At 37.6% G+C, this 22,052-nt stretch overlaps 2 protein-coding genes and 1 pseudogene across 2 annotated transcripts; all 3 read left to right on the top strand.

Annotated features, from left to right (window-relative positions):
• Positions 1-30: 30 nt before the first annotated feature.
• Positions 31-2,823, top strand: LOC145595867 (2-oxoglutarate-dependent dioxygenase DAO-like). The gene is made up of 2 exons (XM_081652298.1): positions 31-1,138; positions 2,319-2,823. The coding sequence occupies exons 1-2, from the start codon at positions 245-247 to the stop codon at positions 2,721-2,723; spliced, it is 1,299 nt and encodes a 432-aa protein (XP_081508424.1). The 5' UTR covers positions 31-244; the 3' UTR covers positions 2,724-2,823.
• Positions 2,824-8,422: 5,599 nt separating this feature from the next.
• Positions 8,423-21,961, top strand: LOC145596103 (endoglucanase 14-like; annotated as a pseudogene).
• Positions 11,872-15,260, top strand: LOC145594542 (xylan O-acetyltransferase 1-like). Its single transcript, XM_081650858.1, has 5 exons — positions 11,872-12,777; positions 12,938-13,109; positions 13,882-14,081; positions 14,189-14,347; positions 14,604-15,260. The coding sequence occupies exons 1-5, from the start codon at positions 12,170-12,172 to the stop codon at positions 14,956-14,958; spliced, it is 1,494 nt and encodes a 497-aa protein (XP_081506984.1). The 5' UTR covers positions 11,872-12,169; the 3' UTR covers positions 14,959-15,260.
• Positions 21,962-22,052: the final 91 nt, after the last annotated feature.

The following is a 22,052-nucleotide window of genomic DNA, read 5'->3' as shown; positions in this document are numbered from 1 at the left end:
ATGCATATATAATTATAATTATCATCTCAAATGACATACATTCATTGCATTATCTATAATCCTTTAAATAATTTTTAAGTTGATAGATATTTAATTTATACAATGTATTCCACGTAAGTAATAACTACAACCAGTATAAACACCTTGAATACATGACACCATAACCACCCTTCTTTCTACCTCAATACCAAAGAAAAACATCCTCTTACATTCATAGTTTTCATACTCTATCATCAATCAAAAAATGGCAAGCTCATCTTCTGCTCAACAAAACCCACGTAATCTCCTCAACTACCTTTACGGCGGCGGCCCCACACCCACCTCAGCACCACCACCAACACCCTCAACACAACAACCACCTTCTCTCTCCTCCACGTCAGACTCCGCCGCAGCTGACACCCTCTCCCGCCTTCTCCACCGCCTTCCACCTAGCCTCTCTCTCCCCTCTCGTCTCTCTCCACGTGGCACTGCCAAGTCATCATCATCACCATCACAAGAGTCACAACAACAACATGTTCCTACACTCCCTCTTTCCTCCACATCATTTAGTAGTAGTCGTAGTTCGTTTGAACTCGGCTACTTCCAACTCACCAACCACTCCATCACCCCTCAACTCGCGGAGTCCGCTGAGTCGGACTCCCGCTCACTCTTCGAGCTACCACTCGATGTTAAACTTAGCTCCGTCCCTACTGACTGGCCTCTCGGCTTCAACAACAACGACGACGAAGAAGTTGATGGCGATGATCATAAAACGGGGTCGTTTTGCTTGGATGGTGAGTGTTCAACTACTAATACTGAGTTAAGTTTAACCAATTTGAGAGAGTTGACTAGTGAATTAGAGAAGGTGGGATTGGAGGTGGTGGAGAGAGTAGCGAGTGCAGTTGGGCTTGAGAACCCGTTTAGAGGTGGTGATGAGATGGGCCATAAGCCCGATCCGAAGCCCGAGAAATATAGTACGTTGATGTGGGTATCATCAATAACATCGGACGGTGAGAAAGGGAGGGAGGTGTACCCGTATGTGGTGGGGTTGCAGTACCAGATTAAGGCAAAGAAGTTGGATTTGGTGTCGGATTCTGGTTCGGTCATTGTGGAGCCGATGGTTGGGTCTGTGTTGGTTACACTTGGTGACATTGCTCAGGTACGTTTATCACAATATTTTATTTAATTATTTATAATTGTTATTAATTAGTGTGTCATTTTCGTTTTATTTAATGTAATTCCACTTTAGCCCAACTAGTGGGATACAGTTTATATCAGGCTATATTATTGTTAATTACATTACTCCATATTTGTTAATAACAACAAGGTAGCTAGTAAAGTTGTTGGGTCACTTGGGTGTGTTATCTGATTTAAGTTACGGTTATGATGTCTACTGCCTTACTAAAATGATACTCGTATTGATGAAGTAGGAATGTATGACAAAATCACGTGTCAATTGCTATTATTAATGTTGGATTTGTACTTATATGCATAAGGCGTAATGTCATACGGACAAATCATTTTTCTATAATTTAAGCTAATGGGAAGGAAAATAACTCCTTAGTTTTAACCAAGAGAGGTAAATATATACTAAATAGGGGTTATCAGTATACTATCTCCGGTCCAATTTACTCGCAACAAAGGAATATTTTATGTCTCACAAATAATACCCCTTTGTTGCGAGTAAATTGGACCGGAGGTAGTATTACTGATGTACTGTGAGTCGTGATCAGATATTATGTTGTTCATACTCTGATTTTTACTGGTTGCAGAAAGCTAGGTAAGAACTAGGCTAGTGTAACTTTCAGTACATTGTGTATGTTCATATAACTTTCAGACTAGTAGTGACAATTTATAAAGTAAAACACACTTGGAGTTTGTACTTGCATTGGAGATCAATTACCATGGATATTGACATGAGAACAAGTCATTTGAAGTTTAGAACTAGTGTTTTTGGTGGTGATTAATGGAGACTTTAGGCCATTCTAATCAATTGATTAACCATTAAACTATTAGCATGAGCTCTAAATTGGCCTCGCGTAATTGTAATATGGCGGTGTTATGTTAGACTATTAGAGTAAGAATATTGGTATGAAAGTGATACAAAGATCATAAACAAATTTTTGTTTTTTGAATAGTAGCTGGATATATACTGAAGCATAAATAAGTATATGAGCTCCCTCCTATCTATTAAGATGCATATAGAGGAAATAATTTCTCATGTAATTAGTCAAATAATAAGTCAGGTTTACAGTTTACCAAAAAATAATTTCTAGATATAACATATAATATGCAAGTGTTAATTAAATGAAGCAACCTAATATTGATAGAATTGACAGGTTTGGAGCAATGGAAAGCTTAAGAAAGTGAGAGGAAGACCGGCTCCGGTTTTGGATGATGCAAACTCAAGCTTGCCCTGCATAACAATGACAGTGCTGCTCACCCTTCCTCTTGAGAGCACTGTCTCACCCCTCTTGAACATCTTTAACAAGTCCATGGACCACAACAACCGCGAAAAGGAAACATTAGGACTAGAAGATCAAGATAATAAGGAAGGTGACAACAATGATAATGATCATCAAAGCATTGAGCCTAGTATTAGTACCAATGATGGTAATGTCGATGATGGTAAAGAGGATCGGAGGGTATTTAACTCGTTTTCTTTCGAGGATTATGCTTGGAGAGTTTACCATGAGCGACTTCACTTTAAAGATCCTCTTGATAGATATCGCGTTATTGATTGATTCAGCCTACATTATTGTTGGATCTACCTTGCATTATTTGCATTTTTTTTAACTAGACTATTCGGATTGTTTTGTTCTTTTGATGGAAATAGGTACGGTACTAGAGGAAGGTATTGAACTGTTTTTATTTGGGAAAATTGGTTGTTTGATGATTCCATCCATATGGTACTACTTGTACCAATATGAGATGAAGTTGAAGTTTAAGCATTTAGAAGATTTTTTTTGCAATATTTTTTGGTGATATATTGTATTGATATTAGCTGTTGTGTTTATACTAGTATATGGTTGTATTTGTATTTGGCTTGATTGAGCTTGTTTATTATTCTTGTTGGAGTAAATGCGATTCTAGTAATGCAAATCGGAGATTTACCAAGTGAGTGTGTGAGGAGTTAACGAGGGAGTGATATATGCAAGCTAAAGATCTAGCGAAGGAGCTATAGCTCTAGCAAGGATAGATAGCTTCGGCAAGGCCGAGCTATAGCTCGGGTAAGAGAGAGTTATAGCTCGCTGCTGCTCGTGGTCGCTGCAAGGCCGAGCTATAGCTCGGATACGAGAGAGCTATAGCTCGCTGGCCGTTTGCTTGCGGCAGGGGCGAGCGAGAGCTCGCACGCTAGCTCGCAGCCTTAGTTGCTCACTGCTAGGCCGAGCGATAGCTCGCTCGACTGCGAGCGAGAGCTCGGTCGATCAGTTTGCTTTTGGGCAGTGGGCTTGCGTGGGCTAAAAGACTTAATTTCTTGGCTTGTTCTTTACTCCATTATATCCATATAAATACCCTCATACCCCAAAATCAATACACGTTAATTTCATTATTGAAAATACCCTAAACACACAAACACAAACCTACCCTTTGAGATCTGAACAGTTCTTGAGCAATTCCACTCTTCGGGTTCGGGTGCACGAATTACGAAGGAGAGTTGCGTTAAACTTGGGGGGCGTGCGTCACTAGGAAACTTGTACCGGTGGTGGCGTATTTCGCTTCTAAGGCAGTGGATTTTGTTCCGCGGCGCGACTGTGAGTTTGAGATCTTCAATCCAGGAAAGTTCTAATCTTTTGTTTGTTATTGATTTCAACAATTATTTTACCAACAATTTAGAAGCAAAATAGTATTTTTTACTGTTGATATCATGACTAGCAATTCTCAAACACGTTTATACCTAGATCTGTCTAAGGTTGAATCTCTTGATGGAATTAATTATAAGAGATGGTCACAAAGAATGTTGATTGCTTTTGAACAAGTAGAGGTTGATTATGTTTTGTTTAAGGATGCCCCAAAGCCGATTGAACAAACCAATGCTATGATTGAAATTCCTAGTACTCCCGTTGCTGGGAATAAAGAATCTGATCCTAGCCAGAGCACTACTACTGTTATTATTAATGAATCTGAAATCAAGAAATTTGATCGTGACAATAAGTTTGTTAGGGGTCATCTTTTGAACCACATGAAAAACAATATTTTTGATTTGTATGTCAATATGAAATCTGCTAAGGAGATGTGGGATTCCTTAGAAAAGAAATATGGTGCTGATGATGCTGGGAAAAAGAAGTATGTGACTGGAAATTGGTTGAACTTCAAATTGGTTGATTCGAAGCCAATCATGGACCAAGTCCATGTGTATGAAAATTATGTTGTTGAAATTCTTGCTCAAGGTATGAAGATGTGTGAAATCCTACAGGCTAATGTTTTAATTGAGAAATTACCGGATTCCTGGTCTGATTATCGTAATCACCTCAAGCATAAAAAGAGGGATTTAACCCTAGAAGAATTGGTGAGCCACATGAAGATTGAGGAAGCGAACAGGCTTAAGGATTTCTCCTCTAAGCCAAATAATGAGTTAGCGGTAAAAGCTAACCTTGTTGAATCTAATGCTGACTCTGACAGGAAATCAGGTGATAATCGAGCCAAGAAGGGGAAGTTTGATAAGAAGGGAAGTCTCCAAGCTAAGGGCAAGATTGAGAAGAAAAACACTATCAAGTGTTGGTCATGTAGTGAAGTGGGGCACTTTGCTTCACAGTGCAAGAACAAGAAGAAGAAAAATCCGAAGTCGAGTGGAGGGAACAAAAGTCAGGTTCATCTGGTTGAGAACAAGGATGAAGATGTCATCGCTGCAGTTGTCTCTGAAGTCAATTTAATTGAGAACAACACTGAATGGATTGTGGACACTGGTGCATCTAAACACTTCTGTGCTAACAAGGAACTGTTTGTCAGTATGGAAGAGGCAAAGGAAGGTGAACAAGTCTACATGGGAAATTCAAGCAGCTCTGAGGTACTTGGGAAGGGCAAAGTGGTTCTGAAGCTGACTTCAGGGAAGACATTGGCTCTTCACAATGTGCTGCATGTTCCTTCTCTTCGTAGGAATTTGATTTCTGGTGCTTTGTTGAACAAAGTAGGAGTTAAGTTAGTTTTTGATGCTAATAAACTTGTGTTAACCCGTAATGGGGAGTATGTTGGAAAAGGTTACCTTAGTGGGGGCCTATTTGTCCTTGAGATTGTAACTATTTCTTCCATGAATAAGATTTCTACTTCTGCTTATATTTTTGAGTCCTTTAAATTATGGCATAGTAGATTGGGTCATGTTGGTGCAACGAAATTGAAACAAATGAAAAATTTGAATTTGCTCCCAAACATGTCACTAGATGGACTTGAAAAATGTCAAGTGTGTGCGGAGTCTAAATTTGTGAAGAAACCATACAAAACTGTTACAAAGAGAGAGACTACACCACTTGAGCTAATTCACACAGATTTAGCAGACTTTAAGAACTTGGAAAGTAGAGGCGGGAAACGTTACTACATCACTTTTGTTGATGATTGTTCGAGCTATAGTAAAGTGTATCTCTTGAGAACAAAGGATGAAGCCGAGTCCAAGTTTCTTGTGTATAAGGCAGAAGTAGAAAATCAGTTAGATCGGAAAATAAAGAGAGTTCGTTTAGACAGGGGTGGAGAGTATGGTTCCGATTTCCTCAAAGATCTATGTGAAAGTGAGGGAATTATTCACGAAGTATCTGCTCCGTATACTCCACAGCAAAATGGTGTGGCCGAGAGGAAAAATAGGACTCTGAAGGAGATGATGAATGCAATGCTCTTGAGTTCCGGGTTGCCAGACAATTTGTGAGGAGAAGCGGTTCTATCTGCAAACTATGTACAGAATAGAGTGACTCACAAGAAGTTAGACAAGACGCCATATGAGATATGGAAGGGTTATGCTCCAAACCTAAATTACATGAAAGTGTGGGGGTGTCTAGCAAAGGTGGGTTACCCTTCGTTCAAGCGCTCAACGATAGGTTCTAGGACCTATGATACAGTGTTCATTGGTTATGCTGAGAATAGTGCCGCATACAGGTTTATGAGTTTGGAAGATTGCTCTATAAGTGAATCCCATGATGCAGAGTTCTTCGAACAGGTATTTCCGTTGAAGAAAACTTTAGTCACTAACGACGTTCCTTTAGTTTCTTCATCCACAGAGCCAGAAGATGCTACCCCTAGGATTGATAGTGAGATTCAACCTAGGAGGAGTAAAAAGCAAAGAGTGGAGACAAGCTTTGGGCCGGATTTTCTAACAGCTTTCTTAGCAGAGTTCGGAAATCTCACTGAATTTGAGGATGATCTAGATGAGATCATGCTGTGTCTACAGGTTGTGGATGAAGACCCGAAATCGTTCGAAGAAGCTATGAGCTCGGTGGATGCGAATTTTTGGAAGGAAGCTGTGAACAGTGAGCTTGATTCAATCATGTCCAATGGGACTTGGGAGCTAGTAGACTTGCCGAGAGGGAGTAGAGCTATTGGGTGCAAGTGGGTTTTCAAGAGAAAAATGAGAACTGATGGCACCGTGGAAAGGTTTAAGGCTAGATTGGTGATAAGGGGGTTCACTCAGAAATTTGGTCTTGATTATTTTTATACTTGTTCTCCTGTGACTAAAATTGCAACTATTCGTGTTTTGTTTACCTTAGCTTCGTCATACAATTTAATTGTGCATCAGATGGATGTTAAGACAGCTTTTCTGAACGGCGATTTGGAGGAGGAAATCTACATTGAACAACCTCCGGGTTTTGTAGTTTCCGGCATGGAGAATAAGGTTTGCAGACTAAAGAAATCCCTGTATGGTTTGAAACAAGCTCCGAAGCAATGGTATGAAAAATTTCATAATACTATTCTTAGTTTTGGTTTTGTCATTAATGGTAGTGATGCATGTGCGTATTCAAAGATGTTTGGTGCTCAATGTGTCATTTTATGCATGTATGTTGATGACATGCTCTTGTTTGGCACGAATATGTATGTCATAAATGAAACTAAGAAATTTCTAAACTCAAAGTTCGAGATGAAGGATTTAGGAGAGGTAGATGTGATTCTTGGTGTTAAGGTTACTAAGACCAAGAAAGGTTATTTTCTGTCTCAGTCTCATTACGTGGAGAAAATTCTGAAGAACTTTAATTGTTTTGATTTGCCTCCATTGAAGACACCCTATGATCCTTGTGGAACTTTGGTGAAGAATGTGGGAGATAGTGTGTCTCAAACTGAATATGCTAAGGTGCTTGGTAGTCTGATGTTTTTGATGAACTGTACTCGTCCCGACATTGCTTTTGCAGTAAGTCGACTTAGTCGCTATACTCATTGTCCTAGTGAGCAACATTGGGTTGCGTTGAGGCGTGTGCTTAGATATCTTCGTGGAACCATGTCTTGGGGATTAAATTTTGTTGGTCATCCTTTGGTTCTTGAAGGGTATTGTGATGCAAATTGGGTGACAGATAACGACGAAACGAGTTCTACAAGTGGATATGTTTTTTCCCTTAGTGGGGGTGCAGTCTCATGGAAGTCTGGAAAGCAGACGTGTATAGCTCGATCGACAATGGAAGCTGAGTTCATTGCATTGGATCTTGCTACTCAAGAGGCAGATTGGCTGAGAAATCTGTTAATTGATATTCCCTTGTGGGGGAAGCCGACACCACCTGTGTCGATGCATTGTGATTCACAAGCTGCTATATGTGTTGCTAAGAACAGCGTCTACAATGGTAAGAAAAGGCACATAAGGGTCAGACACGAGTCTGTGAGGCAGTTTATTGTGAATGGGGTTGTTTCGTTAGACTATGTTCGAACGGAAAAGAACCTGGCAGATCCCTTTACTAAGGGATTAAGTCATAGAATGGTGGTGGAGTCATCAACTGGTATGGGTTTAGGACCTATGTTGTAATGGCTTGATTTGTAGCTATAAGCTATATGACATGATACTTTGGTTATAATAAATCTGAAACTTGTTTTGGTTTATTTGTTTCATTGTGGTGAGTCATGTGGATTTAATGTTTAAAGTATCATTTGTTTGAGTCTATTACTCTTTAAGAGTGGTAAATTTTACCAGTTAGATTCTGTTAGGATGAGTTTGTCTCTTAATGTCATTTGTCCAGTTGTTTCCTGAGTAGGGATTAATGAAGGTTCTTAAGTGGGTTAAGACCTTCAGCCCAGTGGCTCTTGAAACAGGATTGATAATGACACCGAAAGTTAAGGGTTGAACCTATGTTCTTAATGTTCTAATTCCGTTGCATGTAATTCTCTGGTTTGCAAGGTGCTTAAATGTGTTTTAAGCCTGCTGGGAAAGACCTTTGAATTTGTTGGGAATGTGTGTGTGTAACACATAGATTGAACACCTACGTAAGTACGAGGGGTGGCCTCCTTCAAGGGAAGATTGTGGTATTGTTTTCCTGAAGTACTCATGAGAGCCCAAGTGTTGGCCAAGGCTGGCGGAGTTGCTCAAGTTTCAAAAGGTGAAGTATGTGATACATGTTCCTTCCTCGCTCCTGGGAGTTCAAACCTTTGGATACTCATCAGAAGAGTGTTGAATACCTGTGTTACTAAGGCATTAGTTCAAACCTTATGGATACTAGTGTTTAAGTACCTAACCTTTCATTTTACTGTTCAGATTTCATGATCTCATGTCCGTTTTGCATTAGTGGGGGGTTGTTGGAGTAAATGCGATTCTAGTAATGCAAATCGGAGATTTACCAAGTGAGTGTGTGAGGAGTTAACGAGGGAGTGATATATGCAAGCTAAAGATCTAGCGAAGGAGCTATAGCTCTAGCAAGGATAGATAGCTTCGGCAAGGCCGAGCTATAGCTCGGGTAAGAGAGAGCTATAGCTCGCTGCTGCTCGTGGTCGCTGCAAGGCCGAGCTATAGCTCGGATACGAGAGAGCTATAGCTCGCTGGCCATTTGCTTGCGGCAGGGGCGAGCGAGAGCTCGAGCGATAGCTCGCACGCTAGCTCTCAGCCTTAGTTGCTCACTGCTAGGCCGAGCGATAGCTCGCTCGACTGCGAGCGAGAGCTCGGTCGATCAGTTTGCTTTTGGGCGGTGGGCTTGCGTGGGCTAAAAGACTTAATTTCTTGGCTTGTTCTTTACTCCATTATATTCATATAAATACCCTCATACCCCAAAATCAATACACGTTAATTTCATTATTGAAAATACCCTAAACACACAAACACAAACCTACCCTTTGAGATCTGAACAGTTCTTGAGCAATTCCACTCTTCGGGTTCGGGTGCACGAATTACGAAGGAGAGTTGCGTTAAACTTGGGGGGGCGTGCGTCACTAGGAAACTTGTACCGGTGGTGGCGTATTTCGCTTCTAAGGCAGTGGATTTTGTTCCGCGGCGCGACTGTGAGTTTGAGATCTTCAATCCAGGAAAGTTCTAATCTTTTGTTTGTTATTGATTTCAACAGTTATTTTACCAACAATTCTTTTATTCCTGACATCTAACTTAAATTGATCGATCATAATGATAATTAAAAAGATGATGATCCATTGATCCAGCTAATATCAATTTTGCGGAAAGCTCCTATTAAATTTCATGGATGAAATGCTAAAAGTTTATTACATTGCTTCTATATGGAGTAAATATAGCTACAACATCTACCTTAGTAAAAACACCTTTTAGTGTCAAAAGCTTTGTCAATTTCCATTTTTAAAAGCTTAAATAGATTCAACTTACAGGGATAAAGGTGTATTTTATGTACCTAATTATTTTCACTTAACTCAGTTTATTTTAACGGAACTTTGAACGTTACTTAATTGAACTAATCTAAACTTATATGAACTTGTATTAGCTGTAATTGAACTTTGTTAACCTATATCATATTTTTTTTAACTTGAGCTTTATCAACTGAAATAGAGTTTATATTTATTGAAAAAGTAAGTGTTTTTAATTAAGGTGAATTAAACAAGGCCTAAGGCGTTACCCTTTTGTTGGAAAATGATGTTTTCAAATATCAATTTTAATGAACTATTTCCCTATCAAAACTAATCACATTAAGTAATTCAAACTTATAATCCTAGATTCCTAGGAATCCAATAATAGTTAATGAATTAATTTCTTCATTTACCTAAATCTAGCAACCACTAATCTGGTGATTGATTTAACATACAACTAACTATATTCTCTTTATATATAATGGATTTTCAATGTACAAATAATTTGCTTGCCTTGAAATAAAAGAGATGCAATACATATCCTTAATAAATTGAGAGTGAACCAAGTATATGAGGGAGTAAACAATAAAGTAGGCAAATGGTCGAAGTACAAGAAGAAGACATTTGTTGGTGTACTACTAGACTACGCATAGTTTTGAAAAAAGGTGTGGGGTTTTAACTTAGTTTCTACTTTTCTCAAATAGAAAGCTACTCATTATTAATTAGTATTAAACTTAAGTTTGGTTAATTAGTTCCTCAACCTAATCATTTCTCAAAGCTTCAAGTAGTGCTTTTGACTAATGATGCCTCAACTAGCAATTAATAACGTTGTTTGATCTAATTAGTCTTTATTTGCATGTACTCTTTACTACTTCTGGTATAAGTTGCTAGCTATTTGTGTACATTCTAAGCATAGTGTTGTAGTGGTAGAAGACAAGTACAATGTACAAGTAACCAAGTAGTACTTGGTAGGAGTTCTATATAATATTGTATGTAACTTTAAGAAGCAAGGTTCGATCTCTAGTAATGATGGTTTTTGGGATGACGATTTTCGTACCACCAAGAACTCTCATGACCTAAAGAGTTATTAGTCCATTAGAATCTATCACTTTATTATAATGATAAAATTTTGTAATTATCTTTCCCTTACAATTTTCTTCTCATTGGTAAAATGACAAAAATAAAAATTTTACTACTCGTAGTAAATATCTACAAATCACTTAGCAGAAACATGTTGATCTAAATATCAATTCACTTATGATTAGCAATAAATACTTATTGGGATAAAATTAACATTGCAATATATTACAAGTATTTTGTGCTTTGTAATTCCTACTAGAAATTAACTCTTTCTATATTATGGAGTAGTATAATTAGATGACACTTGCCGAAAGTTTTGACAACTCATTGATCTCATTACAGACACGAAAGATGAGATGCATTTAGGGTTTTAGTTCTTGATCCCCATGCATACAATAAAATCAGTAAGAAAGATGATTTTAATATGAGCATTTCATCCACTTCTATGTTGGCTCTAACTTTGATATATATAATTATACAGACATTTAATAAATAACTTTAACTTGATTAATGATCTATCAACATAACATGAGTCATTTTCAAAAAAGGAAAAAAATAATAAAATCTTTTCTAACATTAATCTAACTTGGAAATAAGGGTACTTTTTCTATTTTTATTTTCATTTTTAAATATAAAGAAGGAAGAAGGGTGATTTTCTTTCTACACTTGGTGGCTTACAAATATTTTTAGAAATTTGAAAATTTATTATTGATCATAAAAAATGCTCATACTCACATTTTTTATTGCCTTGAATAAAATTTAAACAATTCCCATCTAATGTTACCTAAAACATAAGGCCATCCAAGAAAACAAAATTACAATTCAAGGCCCACAGTCTTGTCTTGTGCCATCCCTCACTTGTCATACCAAGCTAGGTTCCTAATTTATTAAGGCCCACAATCTTTATTCTTTATTACCTCATAGTCTTTTAACCACAAATCTCAATTTTAATTTTTTTATGTCAATTTTTTATTTAATTTTTTTATCACCCTTTAAAATGATCTTCATAACAAACCAAAACTTATTTAATTCTCACAATTTGGTGAAAAGAATTTCATAGAAAATGACCATAATGCTGTCAAAGATGAAGCTTCAAACAAACACAATTGCTCCCCTTTTTTATTTTTATTTTTTAATTTTCTAATATATTTATAAAAATATTTTTTTTGAGTTAGTGCAAAGTAGTTAAGCAATGGAGTAGAAATAAGCATAACCCACTTGAGAAAGACAACTCTCCCAATAGTTGTTTCTGTTAGACAAACCCTTCTCACCAAACAAAACCCTTGAACAAATTTTCACTACAAAATCTTCATCATAAAATAATAAATGATGCTCTGTTTTTCCCCTGTTTCTTTAAATTTCCTCTGTTTTCCTCTGCTTTTTTCCACTCACCATTTCCTCTCATTTCAATCCCATGCGTCGAAAATCATCACTCCTTCTTCTCTCAACTGACAATACAATGAAGCAGAAGAAGAACAACAACCTCTCTGTTTTCGTCGTTGTGTTTTCGATACTTCTTTTCGGGTTTTTCATGTACAATGAGGATGTTAAATCGATTGCAGAATTCCCATTTTCTAAGCAAAAAGTTCAAGAAATGCAAGAAAACAAACCAATTGAAGTAAACCCAGTTCGAATTATGGAAAACCCAGAAATCTCAGCTAAAATTGAGGCCAAAACAGAGGATGTTTCGATCGAAACAAGAACAGAGCAAGAAACAGGGGAAGTGAATTCAGAGGATAATGATGATGTAAAGAAGACAGTTTTAGAGAGAGAAAGTGGTAAGGAAGAGAGAGAAAGTGAAATTGTTGTTGAAGAAGAAGATGATGATGAAGAAATTGAATTACCTCCAAAAGAATGTGATTTATTTACAGGACAATGGGTTTTTGATAATGTTACACACCCGTTATATAAGGAACATGAATGCGAATTTCTCACTGAACAAGTTACTTGTATGAGAAATGGAAGAAAAGATTCAACTTACCAAAATTGGAGATGGCAACCCAAAGATTGCAATTTGCCAAAGTAAGATTTAATTTTTTTAATTACTCAATTAATTATATGATTATTGTGTTATTTTTGGTATGTTCATATTATTATAATGATATGAATATGGCATGTTTGTATTTAAATAATTAAATTTATGATCATTTATTGAATTTTTATGGTTGGTGGATTGTGACAGATTCAAGCCAAAATTATTGCTAGAGAAGTTAAGAAATAAAAGATTGATGTTTGTGGGTGACTCATTAAATAGAAATCAATGGGAATCAATGGTGTGCTTTGTTCAATCTGTTGTTCCTTCTAGTAGGAAGAGTTTGGTCAAGACTGGTTCTTTTAACATCTTCAGGGTCGAGGTTTGTCTCTTAATTCTCGCTATTCAATTTATTGTCACGTCAATAGTGTAATTTGAATGACTAGTGATGCAAAATGATATTTCGGACCGAGGTAGTATAAATGAGTCATTATCATGTAGAATAAGCTCAAGTCGGTGGTCTCTAAAAATAATAATAATGTGATTTTGGTGGGTAGTTTTTTCAGCTTTATTTATAATACAAGTCAACAAATAATCAAATTATGTTCATGAATTTTTGTTTTTGTGGTTAGTTGGCTACTAAATAATGAAAGATAACAGTATGTATCATTATTAAGGTAATATAAGAATTGAGATTTCTGTTTGATTAATTTGATTAGTGTTAAGTATTACTGTTAAGAGTAATGATGTAAATTAGCAAAATTAGGGATCCAAAGATTATAATTGAAACACCTTTTAAACAAAGTATTGAAAAAGAATTGGTTAAATTACTTTTGAAAATTTATATTCCAATCAATTGTAATCAACATTTCTTTTCAAACCAAAACCAACACTTTTTTTTATAAACATATCTTTTCTTTAACATATTGTAAGAATTTGGTCACCCACTACTAAAATAAAAAAATAAATTAAAAAAAGTGCAATTTTGTGGGGCCATATGGCATGCAATTTATCATATGATGAAATAATGTATATAAACCATAGTCTTAAATCATTTTGGTTGAAGATGTGTATATTCCTACTACAACTTTGCTTGAAGTTTAAGCCATGAATATATAATATTTTTTTTTTGTTTGTTATTGGGTGTAATGCAGGACTACAATGCTACGGTGGAATTTTATTGGGCACCATTCTTAGTAGAATCAAATTCTGATGATCCAAAAATGCACAGCATTTTAGACAGAATTATAATGCCTAAATCAATCAAAAAACATGGTGTAAATTGGAAGGATGCAGATTATCTAATCTTCAACACTTACATTTGGTGGATGAACACTTTTAACATGAAAGTTTTGTAAGTAATTGTTTTAGTATTGGTTGATTAAATTGATTGATCGCTACTGTATTAAGTTATGCTTTGAATGATTAGTAATGATGGTGGTTTGGTGACTAATCAAGCAGGCGAGGATCGTTCGATGAAGGGGCAACCGAGTACGATGAGGTAGAGAGGCCGGTGGCTTATGCAAAGGTGTTGAAAACATGGTCTAAATGGGTGGATAAAAACATTGATCCTAATCGTACAACGGTTTTCTTCATGAGCATGTCTCCTCTTCATATCAAGTAAATTTCTATCTTATTCTGTTTTACACAAAACTAATTAGTACTCGTATTAGTCGTATGTATGATTAATTAGGTTTCGTGTTTATTATTCAATTGACATAGCTAGCTAATAAACATTATACGAAGTATATTCATATGCACAATTCATACATAAATCATATTTTTTATTTACGTGTAATAGTAGCATGAAGTAATCGATAAGATAACTTTATTATATGTAGATTTTTAATTAGTACTTGTCATTTTTTTCTTGCAGGAGTTTGGACTGGGACAACCCTGATGGTATAAAATGTGCTCTAGAGACAACGCCAATCTTGAACACGTCGATGCCATTGAACGTAGGCACGGATAAGAGACTGTTTAGGATTGCACATAACATAACACAGTCGATGAAGAGGGTTCCGGTGAGCTTCCTTAACATAACGTCGTTGTCGGAATATCGGAAAGAGGCTCACACATCGGTACATACCATTAAGCAGGGGAAATTGTTGACACCAGAACAACAAGCAGACCCTGAGACTTTTGCTGATTGCATTCACTGGTGCCTCCCTGGTCTTCCTGATACATGGAATGAGTTCCTTTACACTAGAATTATATCTAGCCACACGTGACCTCTTTTTCTACACGTGACATGACGTTCTTTATATTTTTTTTATTAATTTTTTTAAATGTCCAATTTTTGTGAGTCGTCGATTATTGAAAATTGATGTCTAGGATTGCAAGATTGCATTCCAATTGTGTAGAAAGGGAAAAAAAATGTTTAGTTTTTTAATTTTTAAGATTAGGGCGAAAATCGCCCGCTTGCAAAGAAAGAAATTTGAGAATGTAACATATGATTCAATTAAGAAGCAATAAGAAAAAGTGCTAAAAGAGAAATGTATAGAGGAGTCTTTGCTCCAAGAAATCAATGAAATTTCCATGACGTACTTAACTTCTTGCATTGTGGCATGTATGATTTATTGGTTCAATCTGTTAATGTATAATTACATATCCATAAATCCGGTATATTATGATAGCATTCATATAATTGGTCGGAGGGGGGCATGCATAGATACGCTATAAACTAAATATATAGAGCAAAGTATGTAAGGTATACATTATAAATATATCCTTGTTCCTAAAACTTCGACTCAATTGCCCTTCAAAAAAAAAAAAAAACTTCAACTCAATTGACTTTTGCACAGTATCTAATAATGTATGTGCATCTTTGACCTTTAAAAGTTTTAAACCCTTACGAAAAAGTTACATTCAAACAATATTAAGAATGGAGAAGTTTGACTAGAATAAATTACTGTACAATTATTGCATATAATCAAAGCCAAGATTATATATATACTCCTAACATAAATGACTTGTAATAATTGCAATCTTTTGGATCACCCTTTATGATCCATATATGTATGGTATCTATCAGATTAATCAGGAAAGATATTAAGGAGGGACTAAAACCATTGGCTATCATAAATATAATCATGATAAAATTATTGAAAATTGATCAATATATGGAATAATTTGATGAATATCTCTTTCAAGAAGCAGAAAATTAAATTGAAAAATTATATGATCTTCATTAGAATATCAATTAATAAGAACCAATAATATGATATAACAAAATTAGAAACGTTACATATGCATGAAATCTTTTAAAAAGGAAAGAATATCACACAAAATCAGTAAAGGTACAATTGATCATCACAATATATATTTATAAGAGTTTTGAGAATGAATTCTGTATAAGAGTTTTGAGGAGGGTTACGGTAGGCCAGTGACAGCCAGTATAAAACTTCGTCACATCCCATGACATGAGCCAAACAGATATTTTCGTGGGGGCGTTCCCTACTCAGCGACGCGCTGCACTTCCTAGACCCGGGTGTAGTGATAAGTATGCAAGGGTTGCTAGGTCGTCGCCCAGAAGCGACGCGCCACATTGCCCGAGTGTGGTGTCAAATGAGCAAGGGCGTGCCATTGGGGCGTTCCCTACTGAGCGACGCGCTGCACTTCCCAGACCCGGGTGCAGTGATAAGTATGTAAGGGTTGCTAGGTCGTCGCCCAGAAGCGACGCGCCATATTGCCCAATTGTGGTGTCAAATAATCAAGGGCTTGGAGTTGGGATCAGGAGGGAGCGTGGGAGAAAAGAATTTAGTTTGCGGATTGGTTCTTGGAATGTGGGGTCTCTTACGGGAAAATCAGCAGAATTGGTAGAAGTAATGAAAAGACGACGCGTGAACATCATGTGCCTCCAAGAGACAAGATGGACAGGAGAAGGAGCTCGAGGCTTGGTTTTGGGGTATAAGGTATGGTATGTTGGGCAAGAAACGAGCCACAGAACAAGGAATGGTGGAGCTAGGAACGGAGTTGGTGTGGTTCTCGATGAGAGGTTGGCAAAAGAGGTGATCGAGGTCTATCGGAAGAACGATAGGTTGATAAGGCTGAAGTTGCTATGTGGCAAGGAGATTGTGAATGTTATCAGTGCTTATGCTCCCCAAGTGGGTTTAGATGCAGAAGAGAAACGACAATTTTGGGAGGACCTAGACGAGGTGGTGCAGGGTGTCCACCACTCAGAGAAGTTATATATTGGAGGGGATCTAAATGGGCACGTTGGGGCGAGCCGAGATGGCTATGAGAGTGTCCATGGAGGCTTTGGGTATGGGCAGAGGGACGCCGGTGGTGAAGCTATTATGGATTTTGCCCAATCATATGATTTAATTTTGGCTAATACTTGGTTTAAGAAGAGGGATTCACACTTGATAACTTTTCGGAATGGAGCAAATGCAACTCAAATAGACTTCCTGCTCACAAGGAGCATAGATAGACAAAGTTGCATAAACTGTAAGGTTATCCCAGGGGAGAGTGTGGTCACCCAACACCGGCTATTGGTAATGACTATTCGTCTGAAAGAGAAGGCGAAGAAAAAAGTTAGACAAGAAGAACCAAGGATAAGATGGTGGACCCTAAGGGATGCAAAAGCTAAGGTTTTTACAGAAAAGGTAATTGAAGAAGCGGATTGGGATGGAGAGGTGGATCCGGACATGACTTGGTTACGAATGAAGAACTGTTTCCTAAGAGTGGCCAAAGAGGTCTTAGGGGAAGTAAGGGGAAGAACTTCGGTACAGAGAGATACTTCGTGGTGGAATGAAGAGGTGAAAGCAGTAATTAAGCAAAAAAGGGAATGCTATCAAGCCTTAGGAAAATGTAGGAGTGATGAAACCTTTGCAGCGTATAAGGAGGCTAAGAGTAAGGCAAAGGCAGCTGTTCGCCAAGCAAAAGAAAAGGCATATCAGGAGGTTTATGAAAAGCTTGATTCCAAGGAGGGAGAAAGGATCATTTATAAGATGGCAAAGAGAAGACAAGAGGCAAGGAAGGATATTGGCATGGTGAAGTGTGTCAAAGATAAGAACCAAATGGTCCTAGTGCAAGAGGAGGGCATCAAGGACAGGTGGAAGGGGTACTTCGATGAATTATTTAATGGAAGTAATGGAGTTGTGATAGGAGATACCTCTATGAGTGATGAAGAAATCAACATGGAGTATGTGCGAAGGATTAGGAGAGTAGAGGTGGAGATTGCACTGAGGAAGATGAAACCTAAGAAGGCGGTTGGCCCTGATGGGGTACCGATAGAGGTGTGGAGGTGTTTGGGTAAGATTGGTATTGATTGGTTAACAAACCTTTTCAACAAGATATGGACGGCTACAAGGATCCCACAAGATTGGAGGAAGAGCACCTTGGTCCCGGTTTATAAAAACAAAGGAGACGCTCAAGATTGTTCTAACTATCGAGGAATTAAGCTTATGAGCCATACTATGAAGTTGTGGGAAAGGGTGATTGAACAAAGGTTGAGGGCATGCACAAGCATTTCAGATAACCAATTTGGTTTTATGCCTGGGAGATCTACTATGGAGGCAATCCATTTGATAAGACAAATGATGGAGTTTTATAGGGTAAAGAAGAAAGATCTTCATATGGTCTTTATTGATTTAGAGAAGGCATATGACAAGGTGCCAAGAGAGATACTTTGGTGGGCAATGTTGAAGAAAGGTATCCCACGAAGGTATGTAGACCTAGTTAAGGATATGTATCGGGATGTGTCAACAAATGTGAGGACATGCGGAGGGTTGACAAAAGATTTCCCTATTACAATCGGATTGCATCAAGGGTCTGCATTAAGCCCTTTTCTTTTTGCAACGGTTCTAGATGAATTAACTAGACCAATTCAAGATGAGGTTCCATGGTGTATGCTGTTCGCAGATGATATCGTTTTGGTGGATGAGACTAAGGATGGGGTTAATGTCAAGTTGGAGCAATGGAGGCAAAGGTTGGAATCTAGAGGGTTTAAGCTAAGTCGGAGTAAGACTGAATATTTGGTATGTCGTTTTGGCACTCAGAGGGGGACAAGCAATGAAGTGGTGAGTTTGGATGGAAAGGATTTGACCATGAGTGAATGTTTTAAGTACCTAGGGTCGATCATCCAGAAGAATGGTGACATTGATCAAGACGTGACCCACAGGATTAAGTCAGGGTGGCTTAAATGGAGAGCGGCCACGGGAGTGTTATGCGACCGCAGCATTCCCTTAAAGTTGAAGGGAAAATTCTACAGGACTGCCATAAGACCAGTGTTGCTCTATGGTACAGAATGTTGGGCTTCTAAGAAAGAGCATATTAAAAAGATGGAGGTTACGGAAATGCGCATGTTAAGGTGGATGTGTGGAAACACTTTAAGAGATAGAATCAGAAATGAGGTTATTCGCAAGAAAGTAGGTGTGGCGGGCATTGTAGATAAATTAAGGGAAAATCGTCTGCGTTGGTTTGGACATGTAAGACGGAGACCCGAGGGTGCACCGGTGCGAAGAGTGGAAGAGTGGGACCATGGAGGGATTAAACGAGGAAGAGGGAGACCAAAGATGACTTGGTTGGAAGGAGTGAGGAAGGATATGAAGTGCATGGATTTACGTGAGGATGAAGTTTTGGATCGTAAGGGATGGAGGAGAAAGATTTATGTTGATGACTACACGGAATAATCAAATTTGGTTCATGTTAGCCGACCCCACTTTTGGGATTAAGGCTTTGATTGATTGATTGATTGATTGAGAATGAATTCTGTTATTCATTTGTATTTCTAACACTAATTTTGTCCTTAGTAATAATAATAATAAAAAAAAAAAATGGCATCAACTAGGAATAACTTTAGCTTATTACTACTAGTTGTGCTAATGTCTCTTCTAGCTAATGGTGTTTTATCTTTAGATTATAAACAAGCTCTAACTAATTCTTTGCTATACTATGAAGCACAAAGATCAGGCCAACTGCCTGCTCAACAACGTGTTACATGGCGCGGTGATTCGGGTTTGAAGGATGGCCAGGATGCTGGTGTATGTAGTATTGATACATCTATGTGCCATCTTTATTTCAATTTTTATTTCATCGCATGCATATACTACATGTTGACTAAATTTTGTTGTTTAAAAATATATAATTGTTTTATTAGGATCTAAGAATTTTGTTTAATTACGTATGTAACATATAGTAAAACACATTTTAAAACGTTCATAAAGTAAAAGATAATTGTATGTCGTACCTTTTAAAAGTATTTTAATATTTTTTTTTTTTTACGTCTTATGTTGTTAAATTTGGCTTGAAATTAATTTTTTTATGATCGAACGAACAGGTTGATCTAGTAGGAGGATACTATGATGCAGGAGACAACGTAAAATTTGGACTCCCAATGGCTTTTACAGTATCCCTACTAGCATGGAGTGTAGTTGAGTTTGGCTCACAACTTGAGGCCCAAAATGAGCTCCAAAATGCATAGGCTGCTATCAAATGGGGCACTGACTACTTCATCAAGGCTCACCCACAGCCAAACCTCCTCTACACCGGTGTGGGGGACGGGGCCTCTGATCACCAATGTTGGCAGAGGCCTGAGGACATGACCACACCAAGGACGGTCTACAAGATCGACGAGTCTAGCCCTGGCTCTGACTTGGCTGGTGAAACCTCGGCTGCTCTCCCCGCTGCTTCCATTGCCTTCCAGCATGCTGATCCTAAATATTCATCCTTGCTTGTTACTCATGCAAAACAGGTACTATAATACCAAGACACCAAGTACTATATAGCATGGACATATGTGCCTAGATTAATTGATTATATGTGGCTTGATCAATTTTATATGTAGCATAAGTTTGTTACAACACTAGGGTTATGTATTTTGGTACTATACTCCTTTCGTCCCAATTTAAGTGTCACAAATTATGTATCATCCAAATTTTTTGTGCCTTAAAAATTTTAGCAAATTCATTTGTGACCCTTAAAATGGATCACATCGTGTTGTTATTATTATTATTATATGAATATATTTTGGAGGGGGTTAAAAAATTACAAGAATTATTTTTCATTATGATGGTTTGGATGTGAACAGTTATTTGACTTTGCAAATAGTCACCAAGGAAAATATTCGGACAGTATTCCATCAGTAGGACAATTCTACTCAAGCAGTGGTTTTCAGGTAATTAAAAATACTTACATATTTGCAAAAGAAAAATAATTTGAGGATTGATGTTGAAATTAGCTGAAACAAATTTAATGAAAATGTTATGCAGGATGAATTATTATGGGCAGCTGCATGGCTACAAAGAGCCACTGGAGATAAAATCTACCAGGACTTCCTAGCCAACTTTCAGGGTAATGGTGGTACTAGATCCATGTTCTCGTGGGATGACAAATTCGTCGGTGCACAAATACTTGTAGCCAAGGTACTTAAATTTTACGCGATATAGTTATTAAGAATATATGCAGTACAATCGTTGTATGTTACACTACGTATATGGTTCCACACGTCCTAGCTTAGGGACGTGACACAATTGACTTAGAAATATAATGTGACTTGATTTCAATTGTATGCAGCAAATTTTGGAAGGGAAATTTCCAAGCAGTGGAAATTTGGGGGCAAACAAAGATGAAGCAGAGCAATTCCTATGTAATTGTATACAGAAAGGAAGCAGCAACATTTACAAGACAAGTGGTGGATTATTATGGTTTAATGAATGGGATAATCTCCAATATACAATTTCTGCTTCTTTAGCCATCACTGTTTATGCTGATTATCTCTCTGCCACGGGGAAAGCACTAACATGCGCATCTTCCTTGGTCAATCCTCCTGAACTCATTGCTTTTGCTAGATCACAGGTATGATTCACCTCATCAACGAATTTAGTTTAGACGAGCTTCAATTCCAGATCTTGGGTATCGCCTCTAAGACTTTAACCAACTTACTTGTTAGTTTTAACCCTTTGTTTCATGGTTACTAGGTTGACTACATATTAGGAGCCAACCCAAAGAGCACAAGCTACATGGTGGGTTATGGGTCAAACTTCCCAAAAGGTGCATCATAGAGGTGCCTCAATTGTGTCTATCAAGAAGGATCCAACACCAGTTGGGTGTAAAGAGGGGTTCGATTGGTTTCACAAGGATCAGCCTAACCCGAATGTTTTAGTCGGGGTGATTGTAGGTGGTCCGGATAAAAATGATAACTATGGTGATGATAGAAGTGATTTTCAGGAGGCTGAAGCAGCCACTGCTAACTCTGCTGGCCTTGTTGGTGTGCTTGCTAGGATCAGCTGAAGTTGTACACTAATAACAGCTTTTTTCAGCCTATACTTATCGCATGCAAAACTTTTTGTGACATTATTTATAATGCAATAAAAGTTTGTCC

Source organism: Chenopodium album, chromosome 19, assembly GCF_948465745.1.
Source record: "Chenopodium album chromosome 19, dcCheAlbu1.1, whole genome shotgun sequence".
Classification (NCBI taxonomy): domain Eukaryota; kingdom Viridiplantae; phylum Streptophyta; class Magnoliopsida; order Caryophyllales; family Amaranthaceae; genus Chenopodium; species Chenopodium album.
The sequence above is the reverse complement of the archived record's forward strand: the minus strand, read 5'-3'. Positions and strand labels throughout refer to the sequence as shown.

What these genes read in the sequence shown, in the direction of transcription:
- LOC145595867 (XM_081652298.1), top strand. Translation starts at nt 245, where the DNA reads ATGGCAAGCTCATCTTCTGCTCAACAAAACCCACGTAATCTCCTCAAC. An exon ending in CACTTGGTGACATTGCTCAG is followed by an intron (nt 1,139 to 2,318) that starts GTACGTTTATCA and finishes TAGAATTGACAG; the next exon opens with GTTTGGAGCAATGGAAAGCT.
- LOC145594542 (XM_081650858.1), top strand. Translation starts at nt 12,170, where the DNA reads ATGCGTCGAAAATCATCACTCCTTCTTCTCTCAACTGACAATACAATG. An exon ending in AAAGATTGCAATTTGCCAAA is followed by an intron (nt 12,778 to 12,937) that starts GTAAGATTTAAT and finishes GGATTGTGACAG; the next exon opens with ATTCAAGCCAAAATTATTGC. An exon ending in ACTTTTAACATGAAAGTTTT is followed by an intron (nt 14,082 to 14,188) that starts GTAAGTAATTGT and finishes CTAATCAAGCAG; the next exon opens with GCGAGGATCGTTCGATGAAG.